The 15,112-nt window shown below is 42.8% G+C and overlaps 1 protein-coding gene across 4 annotated transcripts in view; it reads right to left on the bottom strand.

Annotated features, from left to right (window-relative positions):
* Positions 1–15,112, bottom strand: part of MTM1 (myotubularin 1) — a 97,094-nt gene that overhangs the window by 24,400 nt on the left and 57,582 nt on the right. For all 4 annotated transcript variants that reach the window (XM_057538816.1, XM_057538817.1, XM_057538815.1 and 1 more), the window contains 2 exons: positions 6,739–6,822; positions 4,278–4,427 (listed from right to left, as the gene is read on the bottom strand). In XM_057538816.1, the coding sequence (XP_057394799.1) occupies positions 4,278–4,427; positions 6,739–6,822 (234 nt within the window). The remainder of the gene's footprint in view (positions 1–4,277; positions 4,428–6,738; positions 6,823–15,112) is intronic.

Here is a 15,112-nt window from a genome sequence, read left to right as displayed (position 1 = left end):
AGAGTCTCCACAATGAAGCTTGGACACCCGCCTCCTGGGAGAGCTCTGAGCCTTTACTCAGAATCAACCTTCTCCAATTTTACACACAAGCCCAGCACACTTGCTACCTGGTCTCTCAGTTCATAGCACCTGAGAAACAAGACCTGTAAAAGGAAGCTAAAAATGTAATAGAGCAAAAGCTACAGAACTGTCCACTTTCAATGAATGAATTGCTTCATAGATGAATTCTATCTCAATAAAGCTGTTAGAAGAGAAAAATAAAATAAAATAAGCAGAAGCGGGAAGGTAAGTGTGGTGGGTGGCAGCATGTGCTCCGGGGCAGGCGCACCTCTGAGGTGGCTCTGACCTGGGCACTGAGTTCGCAGCCTCTGTAGCGTCCTTTCCCTCTTTCATCAAATGCGGAACCACGTGACGGCATGACGCTGCTGGGCGGATGAATGGAGAATGCGTGTACCCAGCACAGGGTACGAAAACCCATGAAAAGCAGACACAAGAACCCCAGAAGCACAAGTGTTCGAGCTCACTTAATACAAGGCCAAGTACGCTGTGGTCTCTGAAGTCACCTCGCCACTATGGCAAATGACGAGCACTGATGTTCATAAAAATCACTGTGTATAATAATGACAACACGTTAGTGAGAAAAGATTATATGATAATACGAATGAATACTCATTCAGTTGAGTCTCTGTGCCTGCCAGGGCCCAGTCAAAATACCACTGTGGCCCCCAACTAAGAGTCCAAAGGCTCAGGCCTGGGAGGCCTGGGCACAAGCGCTGGCCTCCCTCAACCTCCATTTTCTAATCTACAACGTGGAGGTGAGACCTGCCCTGCCCACCTCCTATGGCTTTGCCTCCAAGAGGGAAAAGACGTGAGATCGCTTTTAAGTATCTATGTATTTTTAATTTAATTTTTTCAGGTTTATTGACATATACTTGACCTATAACACTATGTAAATTTAAGGTCTACAACATGTTGATTTGATATAAGATCACTCTTTTTTAAAAAATTTTTATTTATTTATTTATTTATTTATTTATTTTTGGCTGCGCTGGGTCTTCGTTGCCGCACACGGGCTTTCTCTAGTTGTGGCGAGTGGGGGCTACTCTTCTTTGCGGTGCACAGGCTTTTCACTGCAGTGGTTTCTCTTGTTGTGGAGCACGGGCTCTGGGCATGTGGGCTTCAGTAGTTGTGGCGTGCATGCTTCAGTAGTTGTGGCACTCGGGCTCAGTAGTTGTGGCTTGCAGGCTCTAGAGCGCTGGCTCAGTAGTTGTGGCGCACAAGCTTAGTTGCTCCGCGGCATGTGGGATCTTCCCAGACCAGGGATCGAACCCGTGTCCCCTGCATTGGCAGGCGGATTCTTAACCACTGCGCCACCAGGGAAGTCCCCACTCTTTTTTGGGGGGGCCGCACTGGGCAGCTTGTGGGATCTTAGTTCCCCAACATAGGGCTGGAACCTGGGCCCTCGGCAGTGAAAGCGTGGAGTCATAACCACTTGACCACCAGGGAATTCCCGATATGAGATCACTTTTAAAAGAGCAAATCGCTGCACATACAAGACAGTTATTATTTGATAAAGACCCTCATCAAGTTTTAAATTTAAATCAGGTCATATGCAAGAAACTGCCCTGTTCCCCCCACGCCCTCCGTTCTTCTGCCCTTCTTCTCTCTGCTTGGGAGATTTAAGACTGGAATCACCAGGCCATGTTAAGAAATGCTATTCTTACGAGTTGTTTCACCTCTTACCTGCTTTTTCTTTTGGGATCTCAACTACCTTTATAAAAAGGATGCTTGCCATATAGCTGACCAGGTACAAGTAATGCAAATTTCACAACATCAACTACCGTGAGTGCTTTTAAAGTATGTGCTACTATATTAGGCTATTCTTTTTGAAGTTAATATGTACAAGCCATAAATAATTAAGGATGTACACAAATATTTAGCCACCAAAAGATGTTTATCACAGCACTGTTTATAATAGGAATAGAAAACTGATTGACAGTTTTCTGTCAATCTACACAGTACATCCACACACTGGCACATGAACAGAGAGTCATCGGTGTAGAAAAAGCAGATTGAGACATAAACCACAGAATAATTTCCTTTTTTTCAAATAAAAATATGTATGCATAGAAGGAAGTCTGGAAGCACATAACTGTGGATCTCACTAGGTGGCAGTCTCCTTTAGGCTTACCAGTATTTTTGTAAATGTCTAAAATAAATATGTATTACTTATATGTTAAAGAATTCGATAACATTAAGACCAACCTGTTTGAGAACAAAGGAGTATGTATCCATTAATGGGAACAGTAATGCATGTGGATTATTTTGTTATTCAGTGATATTTTATAATACTCTGCATCTTATTTATGGACAACATAACAAGACTGCTTTCTCATCAATGCTTTTTGTATCTTTACATGGCTTTTCTTTTTCAAAAAAAAAAAACTGAATATCAAATATTAATGATTTCATATCAAAAGCAAATATATTTCCTGGGTTATAGTCAAGAGTCAGGTGGTTAGAAGGTATATCAGAAAGAGTACATTATCTATTACTAGATATTATTAAGCATGGTAATCTATAAAGATAGAGAGGTGATGGACAGCTTAACCTTAGTTTTTTTGTTTTTTTGTTTTTTAAATAAATTTATTTATTATTTATTTATTTATTTATTTTTGGCTGTGTTGGGTCTTCGTTTCTGTGCACGGGCTTTCTCTAGTTGCGGTGAGCACGGGCTACTCTTCATTGCGGTGCGCGGGCTTCTCATTGTCGTGGCTTCTCTTGTTGCGGAGCACAGGCTCTAGACGCGCAGGCTCAGTAGTTGTGCCTCACGGGCTTAGTTGCTCGGCGGCACGTGGGATCTTCCCAGACCAGGGCTCGAACCCGTGTCCCCTGCATTGGCAGGCAGATTCTTAACCACTGCGCCACCAGGGAAGCCCAACCTTAGTTTTTTTTTAGGAAAAATAAATGCAAATTGGTGGCCATCACAAAGTAAGAAGGATCAATAAAATGGCTAAGTAAAAGGCTAAGCATTCTATTTGCTCTACGGTGGGCTCCCATTCACTCAGAACCGGGGGAACCACTGGATCAAGATGGCAGCCTGAGCACAGTGGACTGGGTTCAGTTGTTCCATTTCCTCTCCTACCCCCGATCCCGTGAAATTCACACACACACACACGCACGCACACACAGTAGATGTTCAATAAATATTAATTGAAGGAAGGAGTGAACAAAATCAATCCACACTATCCTAGCCCAGTTCTCCTGTGGGTGAGGCATGGATTAGCAAGACAGCTAGCCAGGGCAGGGGTGGAGCACAAGAGGAGCGAAATGGTAATTCTAGCTTCATTAGCACAGTGTTCTAGCAAAATGAGCTAAAGAACATACTTTCAAGTATAATATACATCCTGAAGATATGAACGGACACTCGTGCTTAGCGAAGCAAGTGCGTTAAAAAAGTTACAATTCATATTATGTTGATAGCATAACAAAAGTTTCACACAAATATCCTTTTAGGGACAAAAATGTCTAGACTTGGAAGTTAAAGGCAACGTGACATTAAATCTTAATTTTTCAACCCTTGTTTTTCAAAATCAAACCAAAACAAAATAAGACAATGTACTTATTATGACATGCCCTGGAAATTAACAGAGGGGAAAAATTCTCTAAATTTTTAGCCAACAAGATTTATGGGCACAGAGTAGACAGGGTGACTCGTATATAAATATTTAAGAACGCAAGACTAATTTATGAACTAGGTCCAGTGATACCATAAATATAGTTTGGGATAGTCTGCACCTGACCCCAGGTTGCTAATGGTATGAAGGCAGCTTACAAACGTGATGAGGAGAGACGAATCCTAATAAAGGTGGTACGTAAAAGCCTATACTCATAGGCTCCATAACATAGGCTAGTGCATGGTTTCCAGCATAACTCAACCGACATTACCCAGAGCCTAACGCCTGTCACTTATTGTGCTACAAAGACACAAGCCACAGAGACCTTGTCCTTCCTTCTTCCTTTCCACCTGGCGTTACCTGTACCCTCTCCTGTATAAGAATTACTTGAGTTCATTCTCTGTCCTTGATCACGAGCTCCTGGAAGGTAGGTGACGTCTTACTTCTTTCCCCATTTGACCTGCTGCTTTGCGCTCAGAGGACACTTCATAATTATTTGTGTGACTGAAATTCCAAAAGAGTGTTTCTCTGAATTACCTGACTACTGCTCTCATGGAAGAAAAGGCACTCCTTACAGAAACTATTAATTGCAGTACTCACTGGAAGTCGATTTCGGGATCTAAACGTCGCAACCCTCCTGAGATCGTCATCTGAGGCGCGATATGGAACCACCAAGAGAGCCGGGTAAGTGTCGCACAGCTCGTAGCACTTATTAATAAACGTGATTCTCCAATGGTGATTGGGCAAGCCCTGCAGGAAGAAAGGAAGTCCACGTCAGCACTGATGATTTCATCTCTGGATCTGGCCTTGGATGGCTCTCCTTTCTTCTCTCGAGCAGAATGTGCACGTGCCTCTGACAGCAGGGTAGTAACGGCGTACTGATTTATAGTAAGGGAGCCAGATCGATAATCCAGACAATGTAAGAACACAAGACAAAACACTGGCGGGTTCCAGAATTCTAAACTATCGTTGGTAAATACAAATTCTCTTGAACTTGAGATCTTCCTTGATTTCATGTCAAACTTTTCTCTACTACTTGTACAATAAAGAGAAACCCAAGCTCCTCCCCGACCTGTGCAAACCACCCCACGCCCTAAAGAAAAGTACACTGTGTAATCTTCATCTGTGTCTGATTGAGGGTAAAAAAGAAATCAGGCAACTTCCACTCCCCACTCAAAACAGAGGGAATGCTTCAACCTGCTCCAAAGTAGAAAGAGGCTAAGCTTGTGAAGAAATTCACAGAAGGGAAGTAAGGAAAACCCCTCTGGGGAGGCTCATTTCGCCACCTCCGAAGAGTTTCTTCAATCAAGTGGTTTGGGATGGGTGACTGCTCTATGGGCTGTGTGAGAAATACACTCATCTGCATTCTAAGCAGACTGCTAGTGTGACACGGAAGACACCTCCCATCCTATCGCCCACCCACAAAATTGTAGGTACTGTGGACAAGGTCCAGAGGTGGTGGAATAACTCTCTCCCCACGCTCACAAACACACAAGTACACACACAAAACTGAGCCGTGTGGGTGCTTGCTCTGGGGACGCAAATTGTACCTCGTCTTTAGGTCTGGCCCTATAGAGCTCGGACCAGACAGATGAGTCTGATGTCGAGTCCAATTAGAGAGTTACAAGTCCCATCAGAAAGGTATAAGAAAAAAAGATGGAATATAATGGCATTCTAGAACTAAATACCTTCAAGAGTTCGTATATGCATACAAGCTTAAAAACAGGAACTGTTTTGTTTGAAGCTAGAAGCCCTAAAAAGTAAGTCTTAATATTGTCAATAACACTCAAAACCTAAGGTGCAAATATCTTAATACGTAACGCTACAGAGGTCTCCAAAACATGCAAGATGTTTTAATGGTCCTTCTTCTGCCTCCACAACTGACCTAGAATAGAGGTTATTAAAATGAGAGGTACACACAGCCTTCGAAAACTCAACAAACTAAAGCTGATTTCTGGAAGCAACAGGACATACTACCGCACACATGTGCTCTAGAGATAAATTCCCACACCCACATCCCTGAGCATCGAATCTTCTTATGAACAGAGGCAAACCACTGATCAAGACTAAACGGGTCACCACAGAGCACTGAGTAGAGTTCCCTGTGCTATAGCTGATTTACTTTGCTGTACAGCAGAAACTAACACAACATTGTAAAATAACTATACTCCAATAAAAATTAATTAAAAAAAAAAAAAGACTAAACCGGGAAGTCAACCCAGGTGCCCGGTAGTGGAAGTGGTGGCTAGAAGGTTCTTCTCAAGTCTAGGGTTCTGCGATTTTACTTTACATTCACTGGGCTTGATTTGATTCTCAAACCTCATTCAACAAAACTTCCCAATTACTTTATGAGCTTTGTAGAAGGAGAATTATGAAAAGCCTCATCACAAAACTCCTAACTGTCCTATGATTTGGTTACAGCAGAGGTCAAAGTGTAGCTCTTGTTCCGTAACAGGCATGGGAATCTTCTTTAAAATGCAGAGAGACCTTTGCCGCGAACAGCAACAATACACGAAGCCTCCCGCTTTATTATTGCAAATAAACATGCATGTGGGTGAAGTTTACTAAGAGGGCAGTAAAGGCAATTCTCATACACATTCATCAAAGCATTCTTGGAAAAGTCATTACAGGAAAACAGTTCTAAGTCATTTGAATCTTTAAACTGAAATGAATATAACAGAAATCTAACTGCCAGTAATAGTTAAGCTCCCAAATACATACATACATCATGACATCAACTCCTGAGTAGTAAGGTACAGAAGTCTGGCTTTTCTAGACTCTGAGTATTTGATTCATTTCATGGACAACATATAACGGACGTTCTTCGCGTAGCGGAAGGAAAGAGAACTTAGCCATGCAGCCTTCAGTGCAGCTTGAACATGGCCCTGGGATGAGCCCGTAGGTTCCACAGTACTAGACAGACAGAATGAGCCAGATTATACCACTGCCAGGAAAAATGTATTTAGCAAGGGTGTTACTGATACTCAAAGAGCATGACTGATGGCATATCATCACCAGGCAGGTTTGAGATTCCCCACATCTACAGTATCTACTGACTTACCTGCCTTCTGTATTCTTCAACTGGATTATAAACCATCCATCCATCCACGTCAAACTTTTCTTCATTTAAAAATGCAAATATTGGCTAGAAAAGGCAAAAAAAAAAAAAAGAAAGAATTTCAAGTTCAGTGTAAAGGAACTAATACTCTATTAATACTACATCCTTTGATTTTTTTTTTTTACCAGATTTGCCTACCACGAAATCACAACCCCAACTGAGACTTTTAAGCAAGAAATAACAGTGAAAAATTTAGACTAGACTTACACTACCTTCTATCTTGATTAACAATTGTATATTTTTGAGACCGCAATTTTCTATGGCTACAAACATCTCTTTTGGTGTTTTTTTTTAATGCTGTTGCACAGAACTCAGATTTCCAGACCCAAAAATGCCTATCAGTTTTAAGCAGTATTAGCAATCGACGGGTAAAAGACACTAAAATATAAAAGAAAAAGAAAATTCAGCAATGATTATTAAATAGTGCAACTGTCTCAAAAGGGACCAGTGGTGTGTTAATCTATTAAGAAAGTGACAGAACGTTAAGAAAATTCTTAATTAACTGTCCTCTGTGAATTCGGAATCAATGCCCTGATCTCTGAAACAACAGGCCTCAGGCCTCTCACCTCTCCTCTATGCTCACTCTCAAGGTGATACTGATGAATTTCATGGCTTTGAATACCATCCATACCCTGGCGACTCCTAAACATCTATCGCCCTCCAGCCCCACTGTGACCTGCAGACTTGGCCACTGCAGCCGGCCCCTCCCAGTCTCCCCATTTCAGTAGATGACAGCGCCATCCTCCACACTGACTGAACCCAAAACCTTGGCATTACCCTCGTCACCTCACTGCTACCACCCTGGTGTAAGGCTCTGCCACCTCCACTTGGATTATAATAACACCTCCTAACTGGTCCTCTGCTTTCATCTTTACCTCTGAAGTCAGAGTAATTGTGTCACAACCTAGGTCAGGTCAAATCCTTCCCTTGCCCCAAATCCTCCTGTGGCTTTCCATCTCACTTCGGGTAAAAGTGGAAGTACTTGCCACCTGGCCACGTCCCCCACCACGTCTCTGCTCGTCCTCTTGCTCAATCCACTCCAGCCACGCTGGCTTTCAGTGCCGCTCCCGGAAAGCAACAAGCGTGCACCAATCTCAGGGCCTTTGCACCTGCTGTTCCACTTGTCTGGAATCCTTTGCCCTCATGGTTTCCTCCCTTACTTCTTTCACATCTCCTCTGCTCAAATGTAACCTTAATCAGTGAGCCTTTCTCTGACACATGTTCCCCCACAACAGGACCACCCATTCTCCTTCTCATTTCCATCACTTCTGACCATTTGACCTATATTTACTTATTTGTTACTGTTGGACCCCTACCGTCCTCCCTCCTAGACCATGGGCTCCATGAAGGCAGACACTTGCTTTTTTTCCCACCCTGGATCCCCAGTAACCGGAACGGTGTCTGGCCCGTGTAGGTGGAATACATATTTGTTGACCGAATGAGGACGGGAAGCCTTATACAGCCCCTGCTCAAGCGCTTTCTCTGGAGGCACTTTTCCTCTAAGTATCTTCCTTCCACCCATTTTCCTGTTATCAGCCTGTGGCCTCCAATGCTAGTGTCCCCCCGACCCCAACGTTACAGAGAATTTCTGGTAAAGCATCAGTTAGCGGCAACGGTTTTCTGTACTTAAGTGGCAAAGAGGTTTAAGGTGAAAACTGATCAAGATCGTGCTCTCCGGACTGTCTTCCTGAACTTTCCAAAGCATGTGGCACCCTCAGCAGGTCTCAACTCTGGCAGCACTAGGCCCAAGTGCTGTGTATTCTGTGACCGCACATTAGCAATGACGCTGACCTAGCTATGCAATTGAGGCTTTAGGCTGACAGTGAATCCACAGGAATACTTAATTATTCAGTACTCCCGGGGAAAACAAGTGATTTCTGTTAACTGAAGTTCAACTCAGAGACAGAGGGACTGCTGGTGCAAAGAGCACGGAATCTACAGAACATGTCCAAGCACCCTCCTGGTGACATCTGAGCACGGGATACTGCCCTGGTCAGTACCTGGCCCGGGGAAATACTCAATACTGCTGAACCTTGTGCTGGTGACATACTTGTAGATGACGTAAGGCTGTACTGTCACTCACTTTAGAAGAAAACCTAGAATCTGCTTTCTTGAAATAAGTTCCTGATCTCAACGTGAGTTTTGTTCATTTTTCGGTTTTTAGCTATTTGCATCTTTCCCATGAAACTCAAGCAAATATGGTGGCCTTTTAAGAAGAAAGAATAAAATTGTTCACTCAGAGGCCAGATAAAGCTTTCTCTCCAGAAAAACCATCATGTGTATTAATGCCCAGAGTGTCCTCTGACTTGCCAGCAGCATTTTCAATGTAACTTTCTATTTCTCAATCACTAATAAAGCAACTCCTTCTTTGCTTCATATATCTATCCTCTTGCGTCTTACATTAAAATTACCAGTAAGTGTAATCTAAGTATACAAAACTGTTATCATCAGAAGATAAAGTTCTATAGCCCAAACCAAAATTATCCCCATAATTTCTTTAATGTCTGAAAACAAGTCATATAAAAGAATTGTCATTAATATGGGAATGATAGTGTCCTCAAGGTAGCGACCTACCAGGTGGCCTTTCTCATGAAATCAGTCTGCAGTGACACTGAGTGATGTCCAGATATACAGGACGAGTGCATGACTGGCATCCTTTACCTGGGAAACGCGCCTATGGGAACTCTATGATGGACAGAGCTTCCAGGAGACTCTTGATGCTAAGAGCCAGACTTGGACCTCAAATATTTCAGGCAAGTTTATGAATCAAATAACAGCCAGATATTTCTTGCCATGAAATACATACCAACACATCTAACATTGAACTGGAGCTTAAGGTGGAAAAGACCAGGTGCTCAAACCAATATTTTAATCATCCAAATAAATCAGCTTACAGTTACAAGAAAACATTTTTTTAAAAAAGCATTACTTGTTAGTTTTTAAAGGAAAACACAATGTAAACACTAAGTTGTCATTAACTCCTTGGCTCTATTGAAGCAAGCGTTCTACCAGAACCAACACTGACAGTTTCTAAAGTTGAATGTACAGGACTTACTTCCCAGATATTTCAATTTTTTACCTTATTTCCCTTAAAGATTCAGATAAGAGAACAAAGCAAGACTTTTAAAACACAAGCTCTCAATAGACTAACATAAAGGTGGATTATTACAAAAAAATTAAAACTACTAAGCATTAAAGCAAGGACAACAGAACCCATTCATCTGTACCTCATTATTAAAAAGTACAAAATTCCCTACAAGTGGTTACTTGTTACAAGGCTAATTACAGCTCTTGCCTGGAAATTGTTAAAACCTAAAGTTAGCGGGTTACGTGTCTTGAGGTTTTTGGCTGTCCTTTATTTTCTTATAGACTCGCAGTTTTTAAGGCTTTGAGTCTTTTAGAACTTGATCCGCGGGTTGATGTTTTCCAGTTGTTCCTAACAACACCCCTGGGTCCGTTGGGACCCTGGTTGGGAAACACAAGTCCCACAGAGGGAACTGCTTCTAGAGACTCTCCCTCCTGAGGGCACGCAGGGAGCCAGGTTCGCCAAGTGGGTGATGACGTGCCCTCAGTGACCCCGTCCCCGCACCCATTTTGCTTCACGGCCTGTGCAGAACCCGAGAAGGATTCAGTCCCAGCTCAGCAAAGCCTCGGGGCAGAGGACGGTTTGCCGAAGGTCAGCGTTCAGCGGGCACTTCCAGAAGCCCTCCTGGCTTTCTCCGGGGGCCTGGGCCCTGCCTCGCCTCTGCCTCGGGACCCTGGGGTGGGGGGCACTTCCCCAACGTGCCAGGCACTGCCTGTGCCCCAGCTCACCCCGCTGAACCAGAACCTCCAGGGGGTGATGCCCTGATCCTCAAGGGCCATGGAATACTCCAGAACACGTGGGAATCTTGCCTGAGGGTTCTGTGTGGCCAAGCTTTGGGGGGCTGCTTTACTTTTTTAAAGTGATTTTGCAATAATTATAGATATACGAGAAGTTGCAGAGAAAGGTACAGGGAAGGCCCAAGCACCCTTCACCCAGCCTCCCCAATGTGAGCATCTTGCATAACCGGAGCCCAGCATCAAAGCTGGGAAACCGACATCAGGAAACAGACACACTCAAGTGCTCACCCCTGGCTTCAAGTGAGCAGGTCTTCCTTTATTTGGCTCTGTATGAATATTTGGGCATTTCACCAATTCAGATTCCTACTAGTCAAGAGATACCATGCATGGAGTGCATGGAGACTTGAGAGGAAAAAAAAAAAAAAAAAGCAATCGTGTGCATTTTTTCCAGGATTAAAAATAGCACAATGTAACATTTGAAAAATGTTAAAGGACAAAGTTGAGATGAAAATCTCCAATTTCACACTAGGGATAAAAACAGCTCTGACAAAGAGAATGTAACTTGTCTTTTTAACTTAGCTACATTTATCACTGTTATGTCTTGTGGGAGCAAACATCTGAAATGACAGCAAATTTTAGCTTTCACTTAATTAGCCCTTATTTTTAAATGGCACTTATATAAAGATGCACTGACTTGCTTTAAACATCTAGATTGGATTTATTCTTACTGAGTAGAATCTATAAATAATGAGTGATTCATGAGTTTCCTTCTTTGAGGAGGGAGAACTGTCTGTCACCGAATTAGGATTCCCTGATCTCACGACGGCCCCTCGTGGACAGCCTCTTCTCCCAAAGGCTTGTCAAAAGTGTCACGTGTCAGAAATGGATGTTTGAGAGTCAGATTTATAGAAATTAAAGATCATTCAATAGGGAGACAGTTACAGAAGAAAACAATTTTCACAGTATTGAGGAAAATAAATTGATAAGCTATGTAGATGCAATAGTGCTTTCAAATGATGCTGCCACCACACAAAGGCATGGTCATCAGTGGACACGATTTACTACATCTCTGAAGACCTAGCCTTAAAAATGCAGGAAACTGGTCACTAACTCTTTCCTGATAGAATTTTGGAATGTTTGAACAGGAATCTAAGTGAGCATTTTTTTCTAATTTGATTCCTGAAATTGAAGACATTCGCCTTTTTCAAAGCTTCCATCTACCACTGAAGGAAGCAGCAATGTAAAATTATCTCATTTTCATCTTTTAGATTACACTTAAGAAACAAGACCCCTTCCTCTAAGAAAAATAACTCTTTCATTCAGGTTAGGAGAAAAAGTCTAAAATTTTAAGGAAGAACCATAGGAGGTGCTGAAACTTGGCAGAGTTTATAATTCTAAGTAACAGCTTCACGCTAGATAGGGATTTCAGCCTCTTTTCACACGACTTGACATAGTTAATTCATACAACTGCATCAAAAGTAATTTCATCCAAAAATCTGACAAAAGTCTCATAGGTCAAAAAGCAACTTGCACATGAATTACCATTGCTATTTTTGTTTGCATAAAGAATTCTCCTAGTCCTATTTCTACCACTTTCCCTGGAGAAAATGGCTTTAATATTCTTGAGTCACCCTTACCTTCATATATAAATGTACATATTCATTTTTTCAGGAAAGGACTACAAAAGGACATTTGAAATGTCATTTGAAAGCATTTTAGAAAAAGGACATTCTTTACTACTTGGCCACAATCATAATCATTTAAGGCTGACATTTCTCAGGGTTCATCCACTGCACCCCGATTCTCACTGTAATTCTCTCTCCCGGCAATTTTGGTCGCATCGATGAAAATGCCAATGATCACAGCCAGTCTACCAAATAAACCTCTCCCCAGGCCAGAGCTCCAGGTCTTCGTAGCCACCGGCCCCCCAGATACCCATACCTGGTTGTCCCACAGACACCTGCAACTCCGCATAGCCAAAATGGAACTTGCCCTCTCTGCCTCACTCCCCTCCTATGTTCCCCATCTTGACCACTGGTCCCACCATCGACCTGTTTATCCAGGCTGGGTTCTTCCCTCTTTATCATCCCATCCCCCCTCATAACTATAACCAGTCAATCAACAAAGGAATCTTTTTGAAACAGAAATCTAATCATGTCACTTTCCTGCCTAAACCCCTTTAACAGCTCCCCTCACCTTCAAATAAAAAACGAAGCTTCTTGGTGGGGCACGTTAGGCTCTGCAAGCTTTGGCCCCGCCTTGCCCTCCAGTGCCATCTCTCCCTGCCACCCTCACACGGACACCGACTCCCGGACTCTAATCCGCATGTGGGGTCAGCCTGTGTCCAGCCCCTGGACACCTGCACATACTGTCCCAGCACGCTCATCTTTCAGGATTGGCCCCCTCTAGGAAGCCCTCCTCGACACCAACCCCCTGACTTTCCCCTCTCCTGACACCCTGTGTATCTGTATCTGTATCGTATGCATTTGTTCGTCCACATCACCCAGGAAAACTGTGCTCCCTGGGGACAGGGAGTGGTATCAGCTCCAGCCCCAGGGCGCGGCTGTAATGTAGGCATCATCTAAATGTCTGCTGACCAAGACTAGGGATGAAAGGAATGAAAAAGAGAAGGAACAAAAAGGGGCTTGCCCTACCAGACATTACATCTTACAAAGCCTTGATAGTCACAAGACTGTTACTGGTGCATGAAGAGTGATTGATGCGTGAAATGAAACATTCAGAAATAAAACCAAATACAGAGAGGAATTTGGTGTGTGGTAAAGGTGGTATTTCAAACCAGTGGATTGGTCTTCAAATGATGTTGCAATAAAAGGGGGAGAAAGGGTTGGATCCTTATCTTACAAGGCAACCCCAGATAAACTCCAAACTGCTCAAACATTTACATGTTTAAAAGGAAATTAAAGTATTAGAGGAACATGGGATAATTTTTTTATAACTCTGAGTGGGGAAGACCTTCCTACCTGGGATGTAAAACCCAGAAGCTATAAAAGAGAAGTGTGCAGAAAAGAGTTAACCTAGCAGGTCTGAGACTGCTGTCCTTACAGAGGCCTGTGGCATGGTTGGCCCCTGGCTGGCATCGGGGAACCTGGATTTTGGGAGAGTGCCCACCACTCCTTAACTGATAAGAGTTTAAGTTTACGGCACCTAAAATGTTTATACCAACAACGTGCTTTAAGTCGAACCCCTGCCTTCCTTCTGGGACTCTGGAAGTTTGGTATGTGCTAGGCAGAGGGTGTCCACGTGACCAGCCCCCTGGTTGGTAACATTTCCCATGGGTTGTCACAACTTGCTACTATAGGATTTAAGTGTGTCCTGGTTTCCCCCCGACATCGCCCCACGCACCTTTTCCTTTTGCTGCTTTTGCTCTGTATCCCTTTGCTGTATTAAATCATACTTGTGAGTATGACTATATGTTGAGCCTGTGAATTCTCCTAAGGAATCTGAACTTGGGAGTGGGCTTAGGGACCCCCATCTCTCTCTCACACACACACACGCACGCACACACACACACACACACAAAATCGATAAATTCTACCAAATAAGTATTTTTAAAATTCTCCACAGCAAAAGCCACCATAAGAAAAGTCAAAAGATAAATGGGAAAAATATTTACAACTCATAAAGAGTTCCTACAACTAACAACAACAAAAAAGACCAAAATCCCAAAAGAAAATGGGCAGAAGACAAAGAGAATGAAGAAACAGAAATACAAATAGCTCAAACCAAAAGATAATCAATTTCACTCAAATAGGATAAATACAAAATAAAACTAGGAATCTACATTTTCACCTATTAGATTAGCAAAGATCAAAAAATTAGAAAGTATACTGGATTGGTGTGGTAGGCAGAATAACGGTCCCCCAAAGATGTCCATGTCCTAATCCCTGGGACCTGTGTTATGTTATCCTACACAGCAAAGAGGAATTAGGTTGCAGGTGGAATTAAGATTTCTAATCGGCTGACTTTAAGATAGGCTCTGAAGACGGAGGGAGAGGTCATGAGCCAAGGAACGCGGTGGCTTCTAAAAGCTGAAAAATGGGTCTCATGGGCCAAAATCAAGAGCCTCCAGAAGGAACACAGCCACGCTGAGACCCTGATTTTAGCCCGTGAGACCCATTTTGGATTTCTGAACTCCAGAACTGTAAGATGACAGACTCATGTTTTTAGAAGTCACTACGTTTGTGATAATTTGTTACAGCAGCTATAGGAAACTGAGACAGTTGGAGAGGATGTCTGGAAACAGGCACTCTGACACACTGCATGTGGGAGTGAAAGCCAGTACCTCTTCCGTAAAGGGGAACTTGGCAATATCAGTAATTCCACTTCTAAGAATTTATCGTACAACATACATGAACACGTACAAAATGATGTTTATGCTAGGTTATCCATTGCAGTAGTTTGTGTAATAGCAAATGATTGGAAATGATGTCAATATCCATCAACAGAGGATTAAATAAAGTATGATACAGTCAAC

Source organism: Balaenoptera acutorostrata, chromosome X (genome assembly GCF_949987535.1).
Source record: "Balaenoptera acutorostrata chromosome X, mBalAcu1.1, whole genome shotgun sequence".
Lineage (NCBI taxonomy): Eukaryota > Metazoa > Chordata > Mammalia > Artiodactyla > Balaenopteridae > Balaenoptera > Balaenoptera acutorostrata.
This window is presented reverse-complemented; position numbering and strand designations above follow the sequence as displayed.